We start from the raw sequence: 24,789 nt of genomic DNA, 5'->3' as shown, positions 1-24,789 counted from the left end.
TGCCAGGCACTGTACTATGCTATAGGCAACCCACTGAGCGGCAGAAGATGGAGAACTGATTTCCTAAATCAGCATCGCCCTCAGTTTTCTTGAGAGGAGCCCGATGCCCTAAGTACTTTCTTATCCTCGCATGCAAAACAGAAGCCAAAGGATGGCATTATCATAAGTAGCTTATTTTTGTAGAAGAAACTTTTCTCATCCAAGCTCCACCAGGAATTTACTGATTATCCTGGCACAACCTAAGAGATGAAAGCTGTTAATACTGTCACCCTGGTTCTATGAATGCCCTCGCTCAGGGATCCTGAGTAAATACACGCTGACAGACTGATGGCCCCAGTTGTCTGACTGAGGGACCAGGGTTGAAGAAGCCATAAAGGCCAAGAGAGCAACCTGAGAACACAAGTGCAGAACGGCCAGTGAGAACGAGCTTCAGAAGTGGCGTCTGAGAGATCCCCACAACACTCATTCCCTTGGCGAGAATTAAACGGGACAACGTACACAAAATGATCACGAAGCACAATGCCAGGAACAATGCAAATTATTAACAAATGTTCTTGTCTTTTCCTTGCCCCACGGGGTTTACACAGCCTTTAGCAGGAATGTTTAAATGTATCTGAGATTTGGCATACAGTGGACCAGTACATTTTAAGAAATTGATTCCTATAGGAATTATGGGAATGACAGAAACAAAAGAAGTCTGAGGAATGAATCAGATCAAGGAGAACTGGTTATCTTCAAAGCAGTAACTGAAAATCCAGAGAAAGTGGGAGAAAAGAAACATTAATAGAATGTGAATTAGGGGAACTTCATGCTGACAATTGTAAGGGACCTGAAATCAACAGAATAACAATGAGAAATGACTACTGAGTGCAGTGACCTCAGCAAAAGTAACTCAGAACAGGCTGGCCTTCTCTGTTTACATTCCTCCTCTCCAGTGGGCTATGAGTTCACCGAGGTCAGGGGCCTATATTTCACTGTCTCTCCCTCCCCACCAATGGTTTGGCTTACTTTCCACGGACAGCCAAATTAATCCTTTTAAACGGTACATCTGACCATGTCTTTCCCTTGCTTGAAAGCTAGAAAGTAGAATAAAATCCAGTGTCCTTACAATTATCTACAGTGGCCCCTATGGTTTGGCCTTGGCTTTCTTTCTATTCTTGCCTGTCTCCTGCTGTCTCCCAATTTTGTTCCAGCCACAGTGGCTTCACAATGTCCTCGGAGCTGAAAGTCCTGCTGTTCCTTCAGGATGGAGGGATCCTCCCCATATAATCACTGTTTGGTCCCACTCTTTATTCAGACTCCTGTTCAAGTATCATCTTATCAAAGATGGCTTCAGCACCTGAAATAGTTCCTGTTCAATACCCCAACTCTTCTCATTCTATGTCTCCTTACAATCTGTTTCTTTAAATGTTTATTAATTGCTGGTGTGCAGATGTGTGTGTGTGTGCGCACATTTTTTCTCTATGCACACATACACACACACACACACACACACGTGTGTGTCTAATTTCTGTGAAAGTAAGACAGGTTAGCAAGCCAATGCCATTGGAACAGGGAAACTGAGATAGATAGGTAAGGGCCAACCAGTTTACAGTCATCTAATAAATTGCAAAATCCTATCTTCCCTAACCAATGACACATAAGAGTAAATGTTTTACACTTCTCACCCTACTCAGAGAGACAGCAGAAATCCACTTAGTGCTGTTAGTATCAACCACACCCAAGGACAGATGAAGTTAAAGGAATAAATCTCATTTTGGCATATCAGCATAAAGCTAGTGAATATTCATTCTATTGAGATTCTCCCTTAAGACCTCCCTTAAACTCCCAGCCTTTAAAGGCTTAAAGACCAAGGACCCATTTCTCTAATGACTAGTGATGTTGAGCATTTTTTCATATGCCTACTGGCCATCTGTGTGTCCTCTTTGGAGAAGTGTCTATTCATTTCTTTTGCCTATTTTTTTATTGGATTGTTTGTCTTCCTGGTGTTGAGTTTTACAAGTTCTTTATAAATTTTGGTTATTAACCCCTTATCAGACGTATTGTCGAATATGTTCTCCCATTGTGTGGTTTGTCTTTTTATTCTGTTCATATAGTCTTTAGCTTTGCAAAAGCTTTTCAGTTTGATATAGTCCCATTTGTTTATCCTGTATTTTATTTCACTTGCCCGTGGAGACAAACCAGCAAATATATTTCTGACTAATCATTAGAGAAATGCAAATTAAAACCACAATGAGATACCACCTCACACCAGTCAGAATCACGCTTATTAACAAAACAACCTATAATAAGTGCTTGCGAGGATGCGAAGAAAAGGGAACCCTCCTGCACTGCTGGTGGGAATGCAGACTGGTGTAGCAACTGTGGAAAACAGTATGGAGATTCCTCAGAAAATTAAAACTGGAACTGCCTTTTGCCCCAGCCATCCCACTTTTAGGAATATATCCCAAGAACACCATATCACTGATTCAAAAGAAGAAATGCACCACCATGTTCATGGCAGTATTGTTCACAATAGCGAAGATCTGGAAACAGCCCAAGTGTCCATCAGTGGACGAGTGGATTAAAAAACAGTGGTACATATATACAATGGAATACTATGGGGCTATGAAAAAGAAGGAAGGCTTACCTTTTGCAACAACATGGATGGACCTGGAAACTATTATGTTAAGTGAAATAAGCCAGGCAGAGAAAGAAAAATATCATATGACCTCACTCATTTGAGGAATCCAAGGAACGATGTGAACTGAGGAATGGAATTGAGACAGCGGAGGGATCCAGAGGAAAAGAGGACAGAGGGAAAAGGGATGATAGGATGGGATAAACCTGAAGAGAAGGGGGGAGGGCGCTGTGGAGAAGGAGGCAAGGGAGATATTGAAGGGAATACGGGGGGGGGGGGGGGATGCATTTGGGGTGACAGTAGAATCTATGTAAACACAATAAATTAAAATCAATAAAAAAAATGAAATACTAATACCTGTTACATGGGAGAATTTTGAAAACATTGTGCTAAATAAAATAAACCAGTCTTTAAAAAAAAACAAAAACACCAAGGACCCAGGGTGTGCCTGTGTGGAGCAGGCCTGTGCCTGTCCCCTCCCCCTCTCCTTCCCCAAGGGGCGTTGCCTTTCTCTCTCCTCAGCTCCAAGGGCCCTTCTTCCACGGTAACGTGTTCTCATACAGCCCAACTGGCTCACTTCTACTCCCTCTGAAACTTTCAGAAGAAACTTTCTCTTTTTTTTTTTTTTTTTAGATTTTTTATTTATTCATTTTAGAGAGAGGAGACAGAGAGAGAGACAGAGAGAGAAGGGAGGGAGGAGTAGAAAGCATCAACTCCCACATGTGCCTTGACCAGGGAAGCCCAGGGTTTCGAACCGGTGACCTCAGTATTCCAGGTCAATGCTTTTACCCACTGCGCAGGTCAGGCAGAAGAAACTTTCTCTTATAATTTGAGTTCCTGCCCCTGAATTCTTCCTTCGCCAAACTCAACAACGGAGATCCAACTTCCCTGGTAACAACTAGAGCCGTTTCAAAGCCAACATCACCAGTAACAAAAGCAGGGACTTTTTCGTGCTTTGTTCATTTTTGTATGATAAATGCTCTTATGATTCTCATCAAACAGAGGAATGGACTTTAACCTTGGCTCTGCTGCCCAGCTGGAATCCAGTACTTATGGATTATGCCAACATCTTCCCACCAAATCCTGCCATCACTAGAACCTCATTCTGAGACGCTGGTGGTCAAGGTTCTTAAGAATTAAAATAATAATTTGTTTGGAGGAAAAGACCTGAAGTTATGATTAATGCAAGGCCACCTCCGGCTAAGCAGTGAACTATCTGGCTATCTGGCCCCACATGCAGAGACACTTTGGTTGCCAGTTGCATGCATGGGCACATCTAGCTAGTGTTTACTTAATTTATAAGCTCACAAGACATTTCTCTTCAGGGATGTCTTGTCTAAAAGGATTATGGCAAGTCAAGAGCATAAAATACTAAATCTGTTTATCAACACTTGTTTCTACTGTTTCAAATAGGATTTGCTGATGCTAAGCTCTAAGACGGGTGGTTCGCATTGCTGTTTTCAGACAGCCTGAGGTCACACCCAAAGAGACACATGGTTCCGACTCCCTGGGAGCTGCTGTCCTTTCCAAATAGCCTGCTACACTTTAATAATAATAGCTATGACTATTTCTTTCTAAGACCTGAAGGCCAATGGGTCCCAAAATCTTGGAATAGATCTGATAGGATAGAGATGAATTTTCCTTTGCAAGGCAATAGAAGGAAAGGAAACGGAAAAAGAACCAACATTTATTGAATATGTACTTAATAGATGAGTTGGAGATAAAATTTGAGAAAGAAATAAAGCCAAGAGTGTAAATAGAATCACCTAGAGGAAGAGGGCAAAGAGAGAAGAGGGCCAGGAATCCAGCTGTGATGAACTTTGATGTTATGGTAAAAAAAAAAAAAATCAGGAACTTGAAAAGGAGATTAACCCTTTGATTAGTGAGTTTTTTTCATGCTTGCTGACCCCTGGGAGTGAGTTATTTTTCAAAAAATGAAATTAGTCCCAGTTACAGTTTTATTAACTTAAAATCATGTTTGTTTAATAACCAATTTATGGAACCAAGAAGAACATACATTTGCTTTCTTTTTTTTTTTTTTTTTTTTTTTTTTTAATTTTTTTTAAAAATTTTTTTCTGAAGCTGGAAACAGGGAGAGAGAGTCAGACTCCCGCATGCGCCGGACCGGGATCCACCCGGCACGCCCACCATGGGGCGACGCTCTGCCCACCAGGGAGCGATGCTCTGCCCATCCTGGGCGTCGCCATATTGCGACCAGAGCCACTCTAACGCCTGAGGCAGAGGCCACAGAGCCATCCCCAGCACCCGGGCCATCTTTGCTCCAATGGAGCCTTGGCTGCAGGAGGGGAAGAGAGAGACAGAGAGGAAAGCACCGCGGAGGAGTGGAGAAGCAAATGGGCGCTTCTCCTGTGTGCCCTGGCCGGGAATCGAACCCGGGTCCTCCGCACGCTAGGCCGACGCTCTACCGCTGAGCCAACCGGCCAGGGCCATTTGCTTTCTTTTTAATGTTGCCTTACACATTGTTAAAATAAATCAATCGTACTCTGGATGGTCAGAAGGCACGAGGATGTACATGAACATTCTTACTACTCAAAGGGTTAAGAAGGAGTAAGAGACACAGGAGATAAACTGGGAGAGGTGACACTCCAGCAAGAAAGCCATGAAAAGAGTGGGACAAAGCAGCAAGAACTGATTACTGGTACCACACACTACTGAGCACTCAGGAGACTGGCCCACACCCTGAGGACTTAGCAGAGGTCCCTGAGGACCTTAACAATAAGTGTTTCAGGGGCCAAGGGTGACAAAATTCAAACTGGAGGGGCCAGGGCAGAGTACAAAGTAAGGAAATAGTGACCCAAGAGTATAGGCAATGCTTTGGTGCAACTCAGCTCCAAAGAGGAGAAATATAAGGAGGCAGCTGGAAGAGAGTAGGAAGTCAATTAGCATGTGGAAAGAGTTGGGATTTAAATCCAGTTCTGATTCCAGTTTCTGAATTCTATAAATGGCTGTTAGGCTGCTAGTCCTCTAAATTTGCATGCTAATCCATAAATCCTTCTTTCCTATTCATTAAAACTACTCACACGAGGTTCATCTACAGAAGAAAGTTCAGGGAATTTTGAGTATTTCCTTGCAAAGTCTAACTATCCCTTAGGTTTGTGTTGAGCTTTAAGTTCCTCAGAGACTGACATTTCTATGATCTACTTTCACCTATATAACACCTGTACAGTGAGTTAACCAGGACAGTATTATTGCGATTTTATGGGTGAAGAAACTGAGCACCAAGACATTTATGGCAGAAATGACACAAGAATCCTAGACGTCTAATTTCCAGTCCAGTGTTCTTGCTCCTCCATCACCCTTTCCACAGGAAGGTAGGCAGGTAATGGATGACTGACACCTGTTGCTTAACCCTAGAACAACCATGGCCAAACTTCCTCCTCTTTTATAATCATTAATGATAGTAGCAGAAGTAGTAGTAGTTGTCATCATTGTCATAGTATAGTTCACAGAGCCTTGCCAAATATATGGTCTACCGGAAAGTTCTGTGTTTTTGGAATAAAACAATATATATATCATCACAAGATAATTCTAATACCTGATTCCCATCAGTACCATAGGGTTCATTCTAATCTTTCCCTTACCTTATTTGTTTTGTGAGACCTGTCTCTCATTATCCACAATATATTTATCTATTTGTTCAATATAGTTTATACATAAAGGATTTTCAGAATAGCTAAGCTATACCATTATGAAATGAATTTGTATGAAAAACAAATTTGGTATTTGCAGTATAATATTTATGTACAGTTATTTTATCTGTAGCCATACAGACTACTATCAAAATATTCTTTCCCAAAGTTAGTTAGGTTAGTTTTTTTTCTTTCCCCAACTCCCTTTAATGTGATTATGGTATTCATTATAATACAATAGGCTCATTCTTTTACTGTTTTTTATTTCATTTGCCCACTACACACATACATCCTGGTACAGTGGTGGGACTCAAATAATTTAACAACCAGTTCTCTGCCCTAATGATCACTTTAAGTATTAAACAAGATATACCAAAAAGTAGTTTATTATTTATTGCATTTAATGCTCAAATAAGAGCAAAGAAGAGGTACACAAAACTAGATGGTTATAAGAAAGAGTTTTAAAATATCAATGAACAATATCAAATAATACCTAACAAAAAACAATAAAACTGTTATTTAAGATATTTCCATATTGCTTCTTGATTGGCATCCTCACTTGCAATATTTTTCACTATGGACAGAATGAACATTACTATGAGCCTTTGGAATACGCTGTTGCGCAGATGAATGTTAAAAAAGAGTAAGGAATGTAAATTTGTGATTTCCGCATTGGGCAGCTGCCCAGGAGCCCACCTTAGAGAGAACCCTGATTACAAGTGCCATTTTAACAACTGGTTCACCGAACTCAACAAAAAATTGGGTATCAGTTCTGCAAACCAGCTGAATCCCACCACTGTCCTTTTATGTACGTATGTATGTATGTATGTATGTATGTATGTATGTATGTATCTATCTATCTATCTATCTATCTATCTATCTATCAATCATCTATCATCTCTCTATCTATCTATCTATCTATCTACCTATCTTCTATCTATGTTCTGGGGCACTACAGTTCTAATAGTTACAGTTATATAAAAAGTTATACCCAGTAAAGTGTCATTTCCTCCTACTATTCTTATTCTGTTCCTGTCCCCCATTCTTTGCATTCCATTTCTACCCACTCAGTTTAGGTAACACTCTTTCCAAGGCATAATATATATTTTTTTGTTTAAATCTGATTTAAACTTCCTGTATTTCTTTTGCACAAATGAGTAAATAAATACACATACATTTCTTATATAGCCTTCTTTTTACATGAAAGGGAGCATGCTGTCAACACTTCTTTGTGCGCCACTTTCTTCACTTAACAACATATCCTGGAAATGGCTCCATATCAGTTATTGCTCTCAGTTTTACAGAAGAAGAGACAGGCTTACAGAAGTTGAATAATTTGTCTATGGTTAGACACCTAATAAGGACTAAAGCTGGATTTGAACCCAAGAGGTTCTGATTCCAAAATCCAGATGGATGGAAATCTCTGATGTCCTAGTTTCCCATCTATGGTCCCTGGCATATTTGGGAAAGTTCTCTGAATTCTTAGACCATCTTAAACATTAATACCTGTGTGTTCTAGATCATCTGGATGACTGCCTTACAACCAAATACTGCCAAACATTTCCACTGCCCATAGGATCGGAAAATCATACATCAGCCTAAAGCGAGTGCCCTCCACACGGTCGGGAAGTGTTAGAGGGCCGAAAGAAGTTACCTGGCTGTAGCCTTGGCTTGTAGTTCAGGGAAGGCAGCATGGCCCTGCACCATGTGATCTATCTGGAAAACAAGAGAGATGGGTCAGTCTTATTGTTTCTCTAATCCAGGGGTCTCCAAACTTTTTACACAGGGGGCCAGTTCACTGTCCCTCAGACTGCTGGAGGGCCGGACTATAAAAAAAACTATGAACAAATCCCTATGCACACTGCACATATCTTATTTTAAAGTAAAAAAACAAAATGGGAACAAATATTTATACAATATTTAAAATAAAGAACAAGTAAATTTAAATGAACAAACTGACCAGTATTTCAATAGGAACTATGGGCCTGCTTTTGGCTAGTGAGATTGTCACTGCTAGCTGTGACAAGTGATATGACGCGCTTCCAGAGCCGTGAGGCACGCGTCCCACATCACCGGAAGTAGTACTGTACGTGAGCCACGCTGCGCTTTGCTCACTGACCGCCAATGAAAGAGGTGCCCCTTCCGGAAGTGCGGCGAGGGTCAGATAAATGGCCTCAGGGGGCTGCAGTTTGGGGACCCCTGCTCTAATCTAAAGTTAAGCCAGAAAAGATATATTAAAATATCTGCTTCTTTCAGCTCTGTGTCCATAGAAGATCTAAGAATGTTAAAACGCTAAGTCAGCAACACTTCAGCTCTTACAGAAATCTAGCTTTGCTTAACCTAGTGTTGGCCTCTAGGATTTACAAAACAAACAAGTTTACAGAGAAGAGTTACAGGAAATGAAATTCTCAAGACTAAACTAGTAGCAGCAGGTAGTGTCAGGTCCAAGAATGAGGTGTGAGGAAGACAGTGAGAGGAGGGAAACTCAAGGTAAATGTGGGCGACCTGGGTGTTCCCGCACTAACCTCTGGATCACACCATTTCTGTCTCCAGATCCAGGCTTACCCCAGGGCCAGGTCAGACCTTGAATCACTCACAGCATCTTACTAATGGAAAAGCTGAGAGAAAGGGACTCTAAGGAGGAAGTTACAGTTTAAAAAGGGGGGGAAAGGAGTTGTCATAGAAACGTCAAGAGAACCTCCCTTGATTGAAAAGTTGTATCATATGGAAATTGGTACAAGGTCTCCAAGGACAAAAATGTCTGAGCTCTGTGCACAACTACCTTCTTCTTATTTCAGATCTCATTTATTAAATAAAATCTAGGATTTATTCCTTAATCCACTTGGCAGCTCTACACAAAATAATACGTACTAGGCCTCGAGAAGAGCAAGGCTTTCCCATGCTGTTGCTCTGCTTGCTGGATAGAATACACCCAACACTGTGTCTGGGTTCTTGAACTTAATCTGTGTACTGTCTCAATGTTTACATGAGTCTCTAGGAATCCAAAACAATGATTCTGACAGATTTATTTTCACTCAACTTACGAACCAACTGGTTGTTTTGGCTTCTTGGAGCCTGTCTCTCTGAGTGCGATTCTTAAAAACCAGGTCTGTGTGGGGAGGAAGAGGATTTGTACTGGAGCCGCATGGCTGGGTTTGCTGTCTGGCTCTGATACCAACTAGCTGTGTGACTTTGTGCAAGTCACTTAGCTTCTCTGGGTCTTGATGACCTCTGCCCTTCCCCAGCCTCCTTTTCAAACAAGATGGCTGGGATTTAGAGTTTCTACCATAAAGTCAACAATAGTACAAATTCCGTCACCTAAAACTGATTGACTTCTTTGCCATATGTTAATAGTAAGCTAAGCATTTTACATACATTATCTCACTTATTCCTTACCTCCATTGAAAAGATACTATTGTTCACTAGGGAGATGAGAAAAGTGGAAGTAAAAGAGATAAAGGAACTTGCCCAAGGTCACAGGGCAATAAGTGACAGATATTTCTGTTTTTAACCAAGGTCTTTCTGTATCTAAAGTCCTTGTTCTTAACTACTATGCCACATTGCCTATTAAATTTCCAAGTATAATATAATTTGTTAAATTCCATTTGTATAATTCTGAAGAATGTTTCAAAATTATATCAAGGCAATCAGTCAGTTTAAATGGGAATAAAAATGAAGGTTTTGAATACTTATCTCCTACAGGTTCAGCTGTGGGTTATTGTGATTGGGCATATTGTGGACCTTAAAGGCTTTGCAGCAGTAAGGTGTTACTTGATTTTATGTGATTTCTATGGAAAGTACTTTGGGAAGTCAGAGAGAAAAGATTTATATAAGCTCCCAGCTCTCTCTCTAAAAATCAATCAATCAATCAGCCCTGGCTGGTGGGAAGGTGGATAAAGCGCTACGCAGGAGCATTGAGGTTGACAGCTTGGGCTGGGGTTGCCAACTTGAGTCCAGGGCCACCGATCCTAAGGCCACTGGTTTGATCCCATCCCAAGGTAGCCAGCTCAAAACTGAAGTCGCCAGGTGGTCCCTGGTCAGGGTACAATATAATTAGCAATCAATGGCACAACCAAGTGGAGCAACATATTGAAGCTTTCTTTCTCTCCCTTCCTCCCTCTCTCCTTCCCTTCTTCCCTCCTTGCCTCCCTCTGCCCCCTCTCTCTTTGAAAGAGAAAGAAAGGAAGGAAAAAATGAAAGAAGGAAGGAAAAAAGGAAGGAAGGGAGGAAGGGAGGGAGGGAGGGAGGGAGGAAGGAAGGAAGGAAGGAAGGAAGGAAGGAAGGAAGGAAGGAAGGAAGGAAGGTCCCAGGAGGAAGCACAGAATATGTGCTCACACAGTACTGAGTACTTTTTTTTCTTAATTTTTATTTTATTTATTCATTTTAGAGAGGAGAGAGAGAGAGAGAGAGACAGAGAGAGAGAGACAGGGGGAGGAGCTGGAAGCATCAACTCCCATATGTGCCTTGACCAGGCAAGCCCAGGGTTTTGAACCGGCGACCTCAGCATTTCCAGGTCGACGCTTTATCCACTGTGCCACCATAGGTCAGGCCCTGAGTCCTTTTTTTTTTTTTTTTTTTTTTTTTTTATTTTTCTGAAGCTGGAAACAGGGAGAGACAGTCAGACAGACTCCCACATGCGCCCGACCGGGTTCCACCTGGCACGCCCACCAGGGGGCGATGCTCTGCCCCTCCGGGGCGTCGCTCTGTAGTGACCAGAGCCACTCTAGCGCCTGGGGCAGAGGCCAAGGAGCCATCCCCAGCGCCCAGGCCATCTTCGCTCCAATGGAGCCTTGGCTGCGGGAGGGGAAGAGAGAGACAGAGAGGAAGGAGAGGGGGAGGGGTGGAGAAGCAGATGGGCGCTTCTCCTGTGTGCCCTGGCCGGGAATCGAACCCGGGACTTCTGTACGCCAGGTCGACGCTCTACCACTGAGCCAACCGGCCAGGGCCCCTGAGTACTTTTTTGGTAGCACTTACCACACATTGCATTTGAGTCTATTTGTGCAAGGCACAATTTGGTCACAATGTAACTATAGCAAATCAGAGAATAAAGTGTTTTAAATAGTGAACAAACAAGGGTCTAGGGACAGACAGTGAGTTTTAAAGTCAGATAAGTGTTTATAGTTTTGTTGAATTAGAGGCCTTAGGAAACTATTTTGATTTGGGGAGCAAAATGATAAAGAGTAAAGGAAAGTAAGTCTGGTAACATACACAGGTCAGGGAGATGAGTAGACACAGAAAGCAGGACATTTGGGGCCATATTGATCCTGGAGTGACTGCTTCCCCCACATACACCTAGGGCTAGCCAATACCTAGAGACAGTAAAGGGCTCAACTCACCTGTGAGCAAACTAATCCAGAGCCCACCTCCCACCACCTCCTTTATGGGCCACTATTTTCCTTGTACACCAGGGCCAGGTACTAGACAATTAGGGACAATCCTAGAGCTTCCAGTGTGGCCCTACATGGCATTCTCTCTCCTCTTCTGAACTGTGATAAAGTATCTTTTCAGTGGTAATATCTACTAATCTGTTGACCTCATTGTACTTGAATAATAATGCAATCTACACTTTATAATAATGATTTAGTGAAAAGAACATGCACTTTGGAAGCAGAAAGGCATGGGTTCAAATTCATGGTCTATATTTATATTCTGTGCTATGTAGGAAAAGTTATTTGACCTCTCAGAGCCTCATCTCTTATTACTGTAAAATAGAGGTAATAAAATATGCTTTTCAGGGAAGGTTGTGGTGAGTGTTTTGTATATAGGTGGCTTTCCATTCATAACACCTATTGTTAAAAAGAAGGCGGTAACACCAGAAGAGTAAAAATAGTTGAGAGAACAGTATCTCAAATGGTCAGTTGTATTTTTTGTTGCTGTTGTTGTTGTTTTGTTTTCCATGGTATCTGGTGGTAAAGGCCCAGCCTGGTTAGCAAAGAACAAGCCCAGTTTGTAAAACAACTGAGCACTTGTGTCCAAAGCTTGGAATACCTGTTCCTTGGGTTGATTTCTCTATTTATGTTTGATTTTCTAATGCATTTAGCACAGTATAGAAGAACACAGTGTCCCATTAGTGGTTATTGTTTTCCAATGAAATAACCAGTTTAACCACAATGACTATATTTGGCAGGTGGTTGCCTTAGAAATATACAGACAGAGCTAGTCTAACTCTATGACAATTTTCTTGTTTCCTCCATCTTCTCAGATTTCAGCTCAGAGAGCAGGCAGTTGCAAGAATAGACAGCAAAGTCTACAAATTACCTGCATAGGTAGGAAGCTCACACCGGTTAGAGTCAGATCTTCAGGATGGCTTTCAGGTCTAGATCAAGAGGGAAAGGCCATCTCACAATATATAACTTGGGTTCAATTTTTGGCCCTTGCTTATAAAGGTGGCATTTGCCTTTGGAACACAGAGGAATAAAAATGAAATATAGTGACCAAAAATGGGTAGTATGGGGTAGCATCTGGCCCACAGATGTGTTTTATATAAGAAATATAATGTTTTTTTTTAAAAGCCAATATTTTAAAATTTGGAAAGTTCACTTAAAAATCCAGATTTTGACTTCTTTTGAAGATACCAGGCCACCCAGATTCCCCCATGGCAAGATTCAGGTGGAGCTGAGCGGAGACTGATCCCTCAGATAGGCCAGCACCTGTCAGTTTGTAAGAGGCACCACTACTCCCTATCCTTTCCCAACAACAGCCACCAGAGCTCATTCATTCATTATCATGACTGCACTGATGTTCCACTTGTAGTAGAGACCTATTTCTCTATGCCCTTCTCTTTGTCAAAGGAGGGATCATGGAGTTCAGCTCTAGAGTCTATGAGTTGAAAGAAAAATGTCTCGTGGAAGAAAGAAGAAGATTTATTTTCCTAATGCGTTTATTCATTTCTGCTAGTTGACTCCTGCAGGTGTATGCAGTGTTGATCCTTGCTGAGAAAGGCAGAGACAAGAAATCCTGAGATCCAAGTTCAGTTCTGACTCAGGGCACAATCAGGGACAAGGATATGTTTAATTCTCTCTCCTAAACTTTTAATAAATTAATATGGCAAATAACCAACTCTTTGTAAAATTATATAGAGAACCACATTGCCTGAAATATTAAAACTGTTGGCCAAGATCACAGGTAAAGAAAACACATAACAACTTAGAGTTTAAAAATTTTAGGTTTTCCCGACCAGGTGGTAACACAGTGGATAGAGTGTTGACCTGGGACGCTGAGGGCTCAGGCTCAAAATCCCAAGGCCACCTGCCAGCTTGAGCGTGGGCTCACCAGTTTGAGAGCGGGATCACTGGCTTGAGCGTGGGATCATAGACATGACCCCATGGTCACTGGCTTGAGCAAGGGGTCAATGGTTTGGCTGGAGCCGCCCAGTCAAGGCAAGTATGAGAAAGCAATCAATGTACAACTAAAATGGCACAACTACAAGTTGATGCTTCTCATCTCCCTTCCTGCGCTATCTCTTGCTAAAAATTGGGTTTTATGATCATTTTGATGAATCAAAGCTATCTTATTGCACAATAGATTTGTCTGTATTAAAATCAGTTTTATGTCCTGGCCTCGAGACTGTGTTTTACTTGCTTTGCAGGTAAAGCAGTCATTCGGCTCAGGTAAGTGATCCTCACTCGGCATACCTGCCCTTTTTCCATTTGCGTTTACTTGTCATTTCACTTTTTAAAAAATCTAAGCTATCTCAACTCTTCACTTACCTAGTCTTTCTACTGCAAAATGAAAACATTTTGCCTGATTCCCCCACCCCTTAAAATTCTCATGAAAATCTCAGGAAAAAATAAAGCACAACCTAGACAGTTTCTTTTACGCTGCTGGAAAGAACTGTGGGCTTCACTACTGAATAGCTCCTAAGAACAGCAAACATCCCAGAAGAAAATATGAAAATGTGTTTTTACAACTTTAATATTAGTTTTATGTAGAACAACTTCACTTACAAGTGGATAAATTCTGATTTAATGCAGAACTAGTTTGGTCAGTTTCATTCACCATCAAAGTTGGTCACTTTGTGCATTTTACAGTTTAATTAGTTCACTTACTTGTGAAACTAATGTGACATATAGCTACCTTGTGCTAAGCATCAATCTATATAGTAATCAGAATATAGAGATAAATAAAAGTCTGCCTATAAGAAGAAGATGGGCATGCCAATATTCAAAAACAGCTTAGAATGATAAGGTCCTTACAGATTCAACAAATGAATTAAATGAATACCTACTCTATTCTAGTCATAATAAGTGAGCACAAGGAATTCGTTGCAATTAAGACAGATGTAAACTGTCCAGATGGAGACTATATTCTACTGAAGGATAGAAGGTCAATAAATAATTATAATAATTAGAGAGTGATTACTAATTTGAAGGAATGATTTAAGTAGAGGGTTCAGAGAAAACCTGGGGGGGTTACATTTAAACTAAGAAATGAAAATAAAAAGAAACCAACAATTTCTAAGTAAAGAGAATAACATATAAAAAGATTCTGCAGTAAGGAAGAGCACCATATGTCTTGGGAATTGATGAGAATCTAGTGAGAACAGACTGAAGTAAGTATATAGGAAAGTCGTGTAAAATGAGGATAGGGAGGTAGGAAGTGGGGAGAATCACTCAGGCTGTGGCAAAGGCTTTAGATTTTGTTCTAAGTACAATGAGAAGACACAGAAGACTCAGGGGTGTAAGGTAATCCTATTTGCTTTAAAGCAAACCATTTAGGGGTTCCACTTCTCATATGGGCTGAATGGTTCATATTATACCAATTCTCCCAAAGATAACAATTGAAAACACTGATCAAAATATGTCAAGTAATTCTCTAAAGACAGTGGAAAGTGAACAAAATCAGGTAGAAGCTGCAGAGGAGTAGACATGTGGAAAGAAAAATACATCACTACGTATGTTTCCTGATCTTACAGATTCTTGCCTGAGGGCTTATCCCCAATCAAAGCCATGGAGGATTGTTAGTATGCAAGACATAGGCAGTCTTCCAGGCTAAGAAATGAGAGGTCAGAGTTTAAGGCAACCATAGCAGCTAGAAAGTAAGGAGTGGGATGGCGAAAGGAGAGACCAGAGAAAGGGAGCTTGGCATTATTCACATGAATGCTACCCTAATCTCTGGATGATCTCTGAATTACATTGTAAGTGACCCAACTAAGGCTAAAAGAACTCAAGAGAGATTTCAGTAGGAGCCATTATAAGAGAGACAAAATCTGGAGTTTGGGTTGAGCAAAATAAACTACCTACTAAAAGAAAAAGAATCAATGCTCTTCAGAGAAATGAGAAGAATTCAGTTTCTTAAAATATCTCAAAGTGCAATGTTCAAAATATGACCCCATATTAATAGTCATAGAGAAATATAAAAATTAATCCACACTTAAGAAAAAGCCATTTAATGAACAATGACCCTGAAGTGACACAGATGTTAAATTAGAAGACAAATTTTAAAGCTGGTCATTTTACAGTGCTTAAGGTTGTAAAGGCTAATATTCTCATAATTAATATATAGATAGAAACAACAAAGATACAGAAACTATTAAAAACAAAAATTCAAGTATTGGTAAATATATCTGAAATAAATATCATATTTAGTGTATGGACCTAGCAGATGATTGGAGATAACACAGAAAAAAGTCAATGAACTTGAAAATAACATAAAAAGTATCTAATTGAGGGGGGGCTAGAGAAGGGAAAAGAAGAACAGAATCCCTCAGGGGCCTGTGGAATAATAGCCCAAATTCTCAAATATGTATACTTGGAGTTATAGCAAGAAGAACAAGAACAAATGGTGCAGAAAAATATATTCAAGTAAATAAATGCTAAAAATTTCCCAAAGTTGGTTAAAGATCACAATTTATAAATTCAAATATGGAAAAAAAAGGATAAATCCAAAGAACACTACACCTGAGCACACTATATTAAAAACCAAAGATTAATCGAAAATCTTAAAAAATAGCCAGACAAAATAATATACTGTACACAGCAGAAGAAAAATACATATGATGGTTGACCTCTCATAAGAAACAATGGTGCTAGAATATAATATATTGAAATCTTTAAGTGATAAAGAGAAAAAAAAAAACTATCAATCAAGAATTCTATATTACACAAAAATATTTCAAGATAGAAGGTGAAATAAAATCATTAAATAATTAAATATAAAAACTAAAAGATTCTTTTTGTTAGTAGATCTGCAAGAAATACTAAAGAATTTATTCAGGCTAAAGGGAAATATCTGATGGAAACTTGATGATGGGGACTTTACGGAGATAATTAGGGTTACATGAGAGCATAAGGGTAGGGTCCTATTCTGATAGAATTGGTGTCCTTATAAGAAGAGAAAGGAATGTCATATCTTTCTCTTTACACACATATACTTAGGAAAGGCCATGTGAGAACCCAATGAGAAAGTGGTCATTGACAAGCCAGAAAGAGAGCTCTTTCTATTGTTTAAGCCACCCAGTCTGTGCTATTTTGTTATGGTAGCCCAAGAAGACTAATATGCTATTTAAAGCAAACAATATAACAACTAATTCATGCACATTTGGGTATATAATATCTGTCAATACCATACATGTGACAATTACAGCTTAACGAGTGTGGGGGGGATGGTAAATGGAACTAAAGAGTTAAATGCTTTTTATATTTTACAATATATACTCCAAGTAGACTGAAAAGTTTAGAGCAGTGATAGTCAACCTGGTCCCTTCCGCCCACTAGTGGACATTCTAGCTTTCATGGTGGTTGGTAGCAGAGCAACCAAAGTATAAATAAAAAGATAGATTTAACTATAGTAAGTTGTTTTATAAAGATTTATTCTGCCAAACTTAGCAAAAATCTGACATAAAGTACTTGGTAAGTAATTATTATTATATGCTTTAACTTGCTGTAACTCTGCTTTATAAATTTTGTAAAGAAAAGTTACTTCCCTACTTTATAAATCACCATTACTATGGAACCAGTGGGTGGTTAGAAAATTTTACTACTAACAGAGATACAAAAGTGGGCTGTAGGTATAAAAAGGTTGACTACCCCTGGTTTAGTGTGTTTATTGTAATTCCTTAAGAAATCATTAAAAAGAATGCAAAAAAATGCCTAAAAAGCCAATAGATAAATGCAAATAAAATTCTGAAACTGAAAAATATTCAATTAATCTTAAAAGAAAGGCAGAAAAGGAAAAACAGGGCAAATAATAACAAGAATGACTACAGATGATAAATAGCAAAATTGAAGATCTAAATCCAACCATATTCATCTTTACATTAAATGTAGATAGTGTAAACACTCCAAAAAATCAGAGACTACAAGACTGTATAGAAAAGCAAGATCCAACTATATATCATGTACAAAAGATGTACTTTCCAAAAACTGGGACAGAGAGAATGGTGGTTTGGCCAAGGTGCTGAAACCGAAGGTGAAGACTCAAAGATGGATTGTTAATATACATTTTGGAGTTAGAATCAATAGGACTTTCTAACGGATTGGATGTGGGCAAAGAGGGGGAAGTAGGAGTCAAGAATTACTCCCAATTTTCTGGCTTTAATAAAAAATATAAATGATGGTGTTCTTTACTAAGATGAAGACAAATAATGGAGGATCAGTTACTACAGTCAGAAAACAGAGTAATTCTTGACTTCTTCCTCCCCCTGCCTCTCTGACATGTAATCCATCTTTTCCACTGATAGCAATGCTATCCTTCAAAAACCTTGACATCTCTCTTTTCTGTACACTTTACACCCACTCCATCAGGAAATCCTGCTGGCTTTACCTTTAAAATATATCCAAAATCTGACCACTTTTTACCAGCTCCACTGCCTTCATCTCTCAAGTGGATTATGGCTGGATTACTGCCTCTTCTGGTCATCCTGTTTCCATTCTCCTGCCCCACCCCCGATATTATTCCCAACATAGCAAGCCAAAGCCAGGAGGATCTCTTAAAAACCTAAGTCACATCATATCTCTCCTGTGCTAGTTATTTTCCAATGGCTTTCCATTTCACTCAGAGTAAAAGCCAAAATTCATACAATGCTCCCATTACCACTTTGAATTTATTTCCTACAACTCTCATTTTAGTTCACTCTACTCCATCCATGTAGTCTCCTTGCTATTTCTGTAATATCCCAGGCAAGCAACCCCCTCAAGATTTTTGCACTGGTTATTCTCCTGGCCTGCTCTGCTCTTCCTGCAGGTTTCCTTTCCTTTCTTGTTGTTTGTTTGAATGTTACTTCAATGAGGTCTACTTTGACTGCCTTCTTTAAATTGGATATGCTCACCTGAATCACAAGCTTTCCTCCTCTATTACTTTTATTTTTTATTTTCATTTTTTCTTCTTTTCCAAGTGAGAGGAGGGAAGATAGAGAGACAGACTCCCGCATGTGCCCCAACTGGGATCCACCTAGCAACCCCTGTCTGGGACCGATGTTCTGCTCATCTGGGGCCATGCTCGCAACTGAGCTATTTTTAGTGCCTGAAGTAGAGATTCCATGGAGCCATCCTCAGCACTGGGGCTGATGTGCTCAAACAATGAAGCCATGGGTGCAGGAAGGGAAGAGAGAAACAGAGAGAAAGAGAAGCGAGATAGGGAGGGGTGGAGAAGCAGATGGGTGTTTCTCCTGTGTGCTTTGACCAGGAATCAAACCCAGGACATCCACATGCCTGGCCAATGCTCTACCACTGAGCAAACCAGCCAGGACCCTCTATTACTTTAAACAACTTACACATACAATAAAATAATTGAAAAAATTTTTCTTTAGGAAATTAAATTTAATGGAATGACATTGATCAATAAGAGCGCAAAGGTTTCAGGCAAACATTTATATAGCATTTGAATTAATTAAAAAATTTTCATTTATTAATTTTAGCAAAAGAGGAAGAAAGAGAGAGAGAGAAAGAGAGAGACAGGAACATCGTGGGGATCGAACTGGTAACCTCTGTGCAATGAGACATTGTTCTAGCCCAATGGTCCCCAACCCTTGGGCCGTGGACCGGTACCAGTCCATGGGCCATTTGGTATTGGCCCGCAGAGAAAGAATAAATAACTTACAGTATTTCCGTTTTATTTATATTTAAGTCTGAACAATATTTTATTTTTTAAAAATGACCAGATTCCCTCTGTTGCGTCCGTCTAAGACTCACTCTTGACGCTTGTCTCGGTCACATGATACATTTATCCGTCCCACCCTAAAGATCGGTCCGTGAAAATATTTTCTGACATTAAACTGGTCCGTGGTCCAAAAAAGGTTGGGGACCACTGTTCTAGCCAACCGAGCTATCCAGCCAGGGCAAAATAAAATTTATTTATTGCTTTATCAATTTCTCGTGTATTATCGGTCTTTTCTTATTGGAATGTAAGCTTGACAAGGGGACAGATTTTTGGAGGGAAGACAGAAAAGGCTGTTTTATTCACTGCCTATTCCTCACTTAAAACAATAGCTTGAACATAGTAGGCACTCAATAAATGTTAGCTGTCTAAATAAACGTTGTTCTAAAAAGTTTGGATTCTAGTCTATTGATAATTGGAGAGCTATCAAGAGTCTTAGGATCATATCTATGTTTTAGAAAGACTGCTTTAGTCCCTGGCTGGTGGCTTAGTGGATAGAGTGTCAGGCCGGTGTATGGACATCCTGGGTTTGATTCCCAATCAGGGCACACAGAAGTGACTATCTGCTTCTCCCCTGCTTCTCCTCCACTTCTCCCTCTTCTCTTCTTCTTCCCCTCCAGCAGCCAGTGGTTTGACTGGTTCGAGTGTGGTCCTGGGCGCTGAGGATAGCTTGGATGGTCTGAGCGTGGGCCTCAGGAGCTAAAAATAGCTCTGCACTCAAGCATCAGCCCCAGATGGGGTTGCCGGGTGGATCCCATTCAAGGCTCATGTGGGAGTCTGCCATACTTTCTCCCCTTCTCTCACTTACCCCCACCACCCAAAATAAAGAAAAGCAAAAGAAAGGTTGCTTTAGCTGTAGGTTTTAGAGAGGGTATTGTGGAATGAAATCTTTGTCTTCCTAATATTCATACATTAAAATCATAATCACCAATGTGATGGTACTGGGAGGTGGGGCCTTAGAGAGGTGATTAGGTCATGAAAGTGGATGGACTGCGTGAGTGGGATTAGTGCCTTAAAAAGGGTATGAAGAGTCTAGAATTCTCTCCTCCAACCATGTAAAGATACAGAAAGAGGACCCTCTGCAACCTACAGAGGGTTCTCACCAGACTCTGACCATGCCGACACCCTGATCTAGACACCCATCCTCTGAGGAATGAATTTTGGTTGTACTTAAGCCACCCAGTCTGTGGTACCTTGTTTATAGCAGCCCTCAACTGACTAAGACATAGGAGTTAAAGGGGAAAAGAGTAGAAGCAAGAAGGTAATTAGTGGCACCGGAATTCAGGTAGAAATATGGTGAAGGCCCGGGCAGGAGGAGGACAGGGAGGCATTTGTTTCTGCAGAGTTGGTCTTTGTATCCATGCAGTCATCCCAATTAGCTAATGTGAAATGGTGGGAACACACCTATGTCTATACATCGATGCTGTCAATACTAATATGTGAACGTTGCTCTCTTGGCTTCACAAAGCCTGCCAACTGTATTTGCTTCAGATTACTTAAAAGTCACACTAACTGATAGTAATTGATTCTCAAGGGAATCTACAAGACAATTCAAAGAAACACTCAGAAATGCAGATCTGCAAAAGTCAGATCCAGTTCTGGAAAGATCTGCAGCTTCCGGGAGATGGCTTGGGTTTGAATCAAGGCTCTCTCACAAATGAAGGACCTTAAGCATGTTAACCTACTGTTCTGTTTATTCTGTTCTATTTATTCACTAGTAAAACTGACATCATAACAATGACCACATAGATTTCATGCTGTGAAGATCAGATGAAATACTGCATCTTAATAGGACTTAAAAACACTTCGCAAGTAACAGATATTCCCAGTAGGCTGTAGGGCCAGTGCAACCTACTATTATGTGCTACAATAAATTATAATTATCAGTTCTATATCCAACTTTCCCATAAGAGAACAAGCTACTAGCGGACAGGAATTATGTGATAATATTCTTGCCTGGCCCAGAGTAATCAGGAGTGAATGAATTAAGGAAGGGATGAAACAGTCACTATCTCCATGACTTGCACAGCACTGTGTATACACTGCCAGCTCCTCGCACACAGACTATCTTCCCGAGACCAGCGCTAGGCTGAGCAGCACTGGCAAGAAGCGAGGAGGCAGACAGACACCCACAATGCACAAACCCTAATATTCCCACAGCACAAAGCATTTCGCAACATTGTGGCCCCGTGGCTCAAGCTCATCAATTTAAATTCTAGGTTCAAACAATTCAAAGGTAAGCGCCCACTCACGGCAATCATCCCACAAAGCCATCCACACCAGAGGGGTGACTTAGAAACTTGTCATAGCCTCCCTTCCCTGACACCTCCCCCAATAAAAGTGACTTCAAGTAAGACAGAAAAGGGTACTTGGAGAGAGGGATGGCCAAGGTCCAAATGGAAATAAGCTTCGGCATCTGGAGGCAGTGACTGCACGGGTTGCTGTTCTGTGGAAAAAGTCTGGGCTGAGAGCAATGTGTTTTGCACAACTGTTCTGGAGGGAGTACTGACAAGCACGAGACAATTCTTGATGGGTGCTTGATTGATGCAACTGAAATCCATCATCCATGGGTGCGGGTATGTGCTTTTCTAAGAGGAAATAAATATTAGAGGCTCAACCTTGAAATGAGTGAAAAATGAGTCCAATTCTCAGTCAGATGAAACAACAAGGGTTCCAGAGCCAGAAAAGATCCTATCCTATTTTTTCTTCATCCTGAAGTTAACCAGATGGACAATTTTTTTAAAGTACCAATCTATCCACATGCTTGGAATGAAGAGCTTGCTTTGTGATAGAAGATCTGCATTTAATTGTAGAAATAAGACAAAGTATCTATTTTTCAAACCCAGACTTTTAGATACTTTTTGTTTTTATCAACTCTCTTCTTTTTCTTCCCTGGCTTCTCGTTTCCTCTCCCTTCTCCTCTCTTCTGTTTTAGATGGTGTATGTATGACTGTGTGTTTAGAATATACTATGAACAATGTAATAATGAAACAGACACTTTCAGACACGGCATATGAGAGATGAAGTACATATGAAAAAAACATGAAAGATGTCACTTCGTCTTATACTGTCCTATTTAACAACAATGTGCTATAAAATCAGAGGTTAGAATTCACAAAAGAATAAATGAGAATAAGGAAAGGTGAATTGCAAGGAAACCATGTGAAAAGGCCATCTTTAGAACAACAGTAATCTCTCCAGGCTGTGCTTATACTACTCTGAGCTTCAATTCCTCATCTGTGAAGTATGGACAATAACCGTTCCAATCTCATAGGGGTTTCAGAGGATTAAATGAGATAGTACATGAAAAGCTCTTGGAATGAAGTCTGGGAAATAAGCCTTCAAAATAAATATTAGGCATTTCGATTATTACAAATATCATTCAAAGATTAACAAGATTACATATACAAATCCTTCTCATAGATAAACAACACATTCAATAAGTTGGACTTGTTAGTATTATCATCATTATGATTATTCTTACTTTATTTCTTTGTTTTATAGGTGGTTTCTGTCTCTTTGCTGGACTGCTATTTTAGTGAACAGTCTGTTTTGTTATTTTATTTTATTTTTACTCAGTGAGAGGAGGGGAAGCAGAGAGACTCCCACATGCGCCCCAACAGCAATCCACCTGGCAAGCCCACTAGGGGGGTGATGCTCTGCCCATCTGGGGCATTGCTCTACCTAGCTCTTCTTAGCACCTGAGGTGGAGGCCATGGAACCATCCTCAGAACGTGGGGCCAACTCTCTCCAATTGAACTACGGCTACAGGGGGAGGAAGAGAGAGACAGAGAGAACAGAGAGAGAAGCGAGAGGGGGAGAGGTGCAGAAGCAGATGGTCCCTTCTCCTGTGTGCCCTGAGTGGGAATCAAAACTGGGACATCCACACAGCAGGCCGATGCTCTACTACTTAGCCAACTGGTCAGGGCCTGTTTTGTTCTTGATTCAGATTGTGCCCCATTATGCTAGCTTTTACATTTCCTAAGATTTCACTTTCTGTAAGCCATGAGTCAATCATGCCTCATCCATGTGTCCAAGGAAACTATATATGTAGAATTCCCCAAGTGGATCTCCAAATACAGCTTAATTGGTTGATGGTGCACAATCAACTAAGAAGATAAAGGCCAACAATTCCCATGACTCCTATGAAAACCATCCTGGACTACAAGGGAGGCTTTTTTTTTTTTTTAATGGTAAAGAGGTTACAATCTTTATTTAAATTCAGGCTCAGAAAAGAGAAATAACCAACTCTTCTCTACAACATCATAAGGTTTGGGCAAAGATAGCTTATATCCATAGCAACAGAGCAAACTTTGAGCCAAATACTGGGAAAAGCATTTCCAGACTGACACAGATGTTTAATTTGCATACTAAGTCCCCACAAACCTGTTGATGGACAGCTTCATGGACAATGCATCCGGCACAAAGAGTTAGTTTACTGCATCATTATTCTTGTTAAAAAAAAAACCTCGGGGTTGTGTCATCTGTGAGTTCTGGGTCTGCTAAGGGTGATTACACATGATGCGGGATTGAAAAGGGCTATATTTCAGTAATGGCTTTTCAATGTGTCACACAAAGGGGACAGATATTTAAACTGAAAGTTGTATAAATACATAGCACTAGTTAAACTAGGAGCATGTAAAGCTCCAGGCCCAATCTGCCATCGGTATACAGTGATGTCTTACTTCCCAACATTTCTAGCACTGCTTACTAAGACCTATCAGATGTTATTTATTTTATACTCACTCTGTTTCCCTACTAGACAATGAGCTCCTTAAAACCAAGGACTTGGCCCTGGCTGGGTGGCTCAGTGGATAGAGCGTTATCATGATGCACTGAGTTTGCGGGTTTGATTCCTGGTCAGGGCACACATGAGAAGCAACCAATGAGTGCGCAAGTAAATGAAACAACTAAGTGGGACAACAAGTTGATGCTTCTCTCTCTCTCTAAAATCAATTTAAAAATTAAAAAAAATTAAAATTAATTTAATTCACTTTTGTAGCCTGTCACAGGAACAAGCACAGAGAGCATGCTCTTTGAAGCCAGCTAGCCACCTAAGCTCCCACTGGCTTTGAAAGAGAATTTGGGGCAGCTAAGTACACAGCAGCACTCCACTAAGAAACAGAAACCAACGATTATTCGCACCCCCATCCAGCTCTGGATCAGATCACTTTTGTTGTTGTTGTTCTTTTTTGTCTTTTTCCCTCTTGGATCAGATCACTTTTAATTTGAATATTTAGAAGAGTTGGTGGGGGAATCAGACCATAAATAGATGATTTCAGTATAACATAGTGAATGTGAGGTTGGGTAACTGAGGCTAAGTCTCATTTTCTCTTGCCTTCCACATCTAATCCTCCGAGGCCAGCTGATCTCCTAACCTCAATTCTCAGTCACCATCGTCACTGTCCTCATTTGAGCCCTCAG

General features: G+C 40.4%; 1 protein-coding gene across 8 annotated transcripts in view; it reads right to left on the bottom strand.

The window, feature by feature from the left end:
• Positions 1–24,789, bottom strand: part of FGGY (FGGY carbohydrate kinase domain containing) — a 450,547-nt gene that overhangs the window by 121,945 nt on the left and 303,813 nt on the right. For all 8 annotated transcript variants that reach the window (XM_066376414.1, XM_066376408.1, XM_066376413.1 and 5 more), the window contains one exon: positions 7,925–7,986. In XM_066376414.1, the coding sequence (XP_066232511.1) occupies positions 7,925–7,986 (62 nt within the window). The remainder of the gene's footprint in view (positions 1–7,924; positions 7,987–24,789) is intronic.

Source organism: Saccopteryx leptura, chromosome 3 (assembly GCF_036850995.1).
Source record: "Saccopteryx leptura isolate mSacLep1 chromosome 3, mSacLep1_pri_phased_curated, whole genome shotgun sequence".
NCBI lineage: Eukaryota > Metazoa > Chordata > Mammalia > Chiroptera > Emballonuridae > Saccopteryx > Saccopteryx leptura.
Note: the sequence above shows the minus strand (reverse complement) of the source record. Positions and strands in the feature narration are given on the sequence as shown.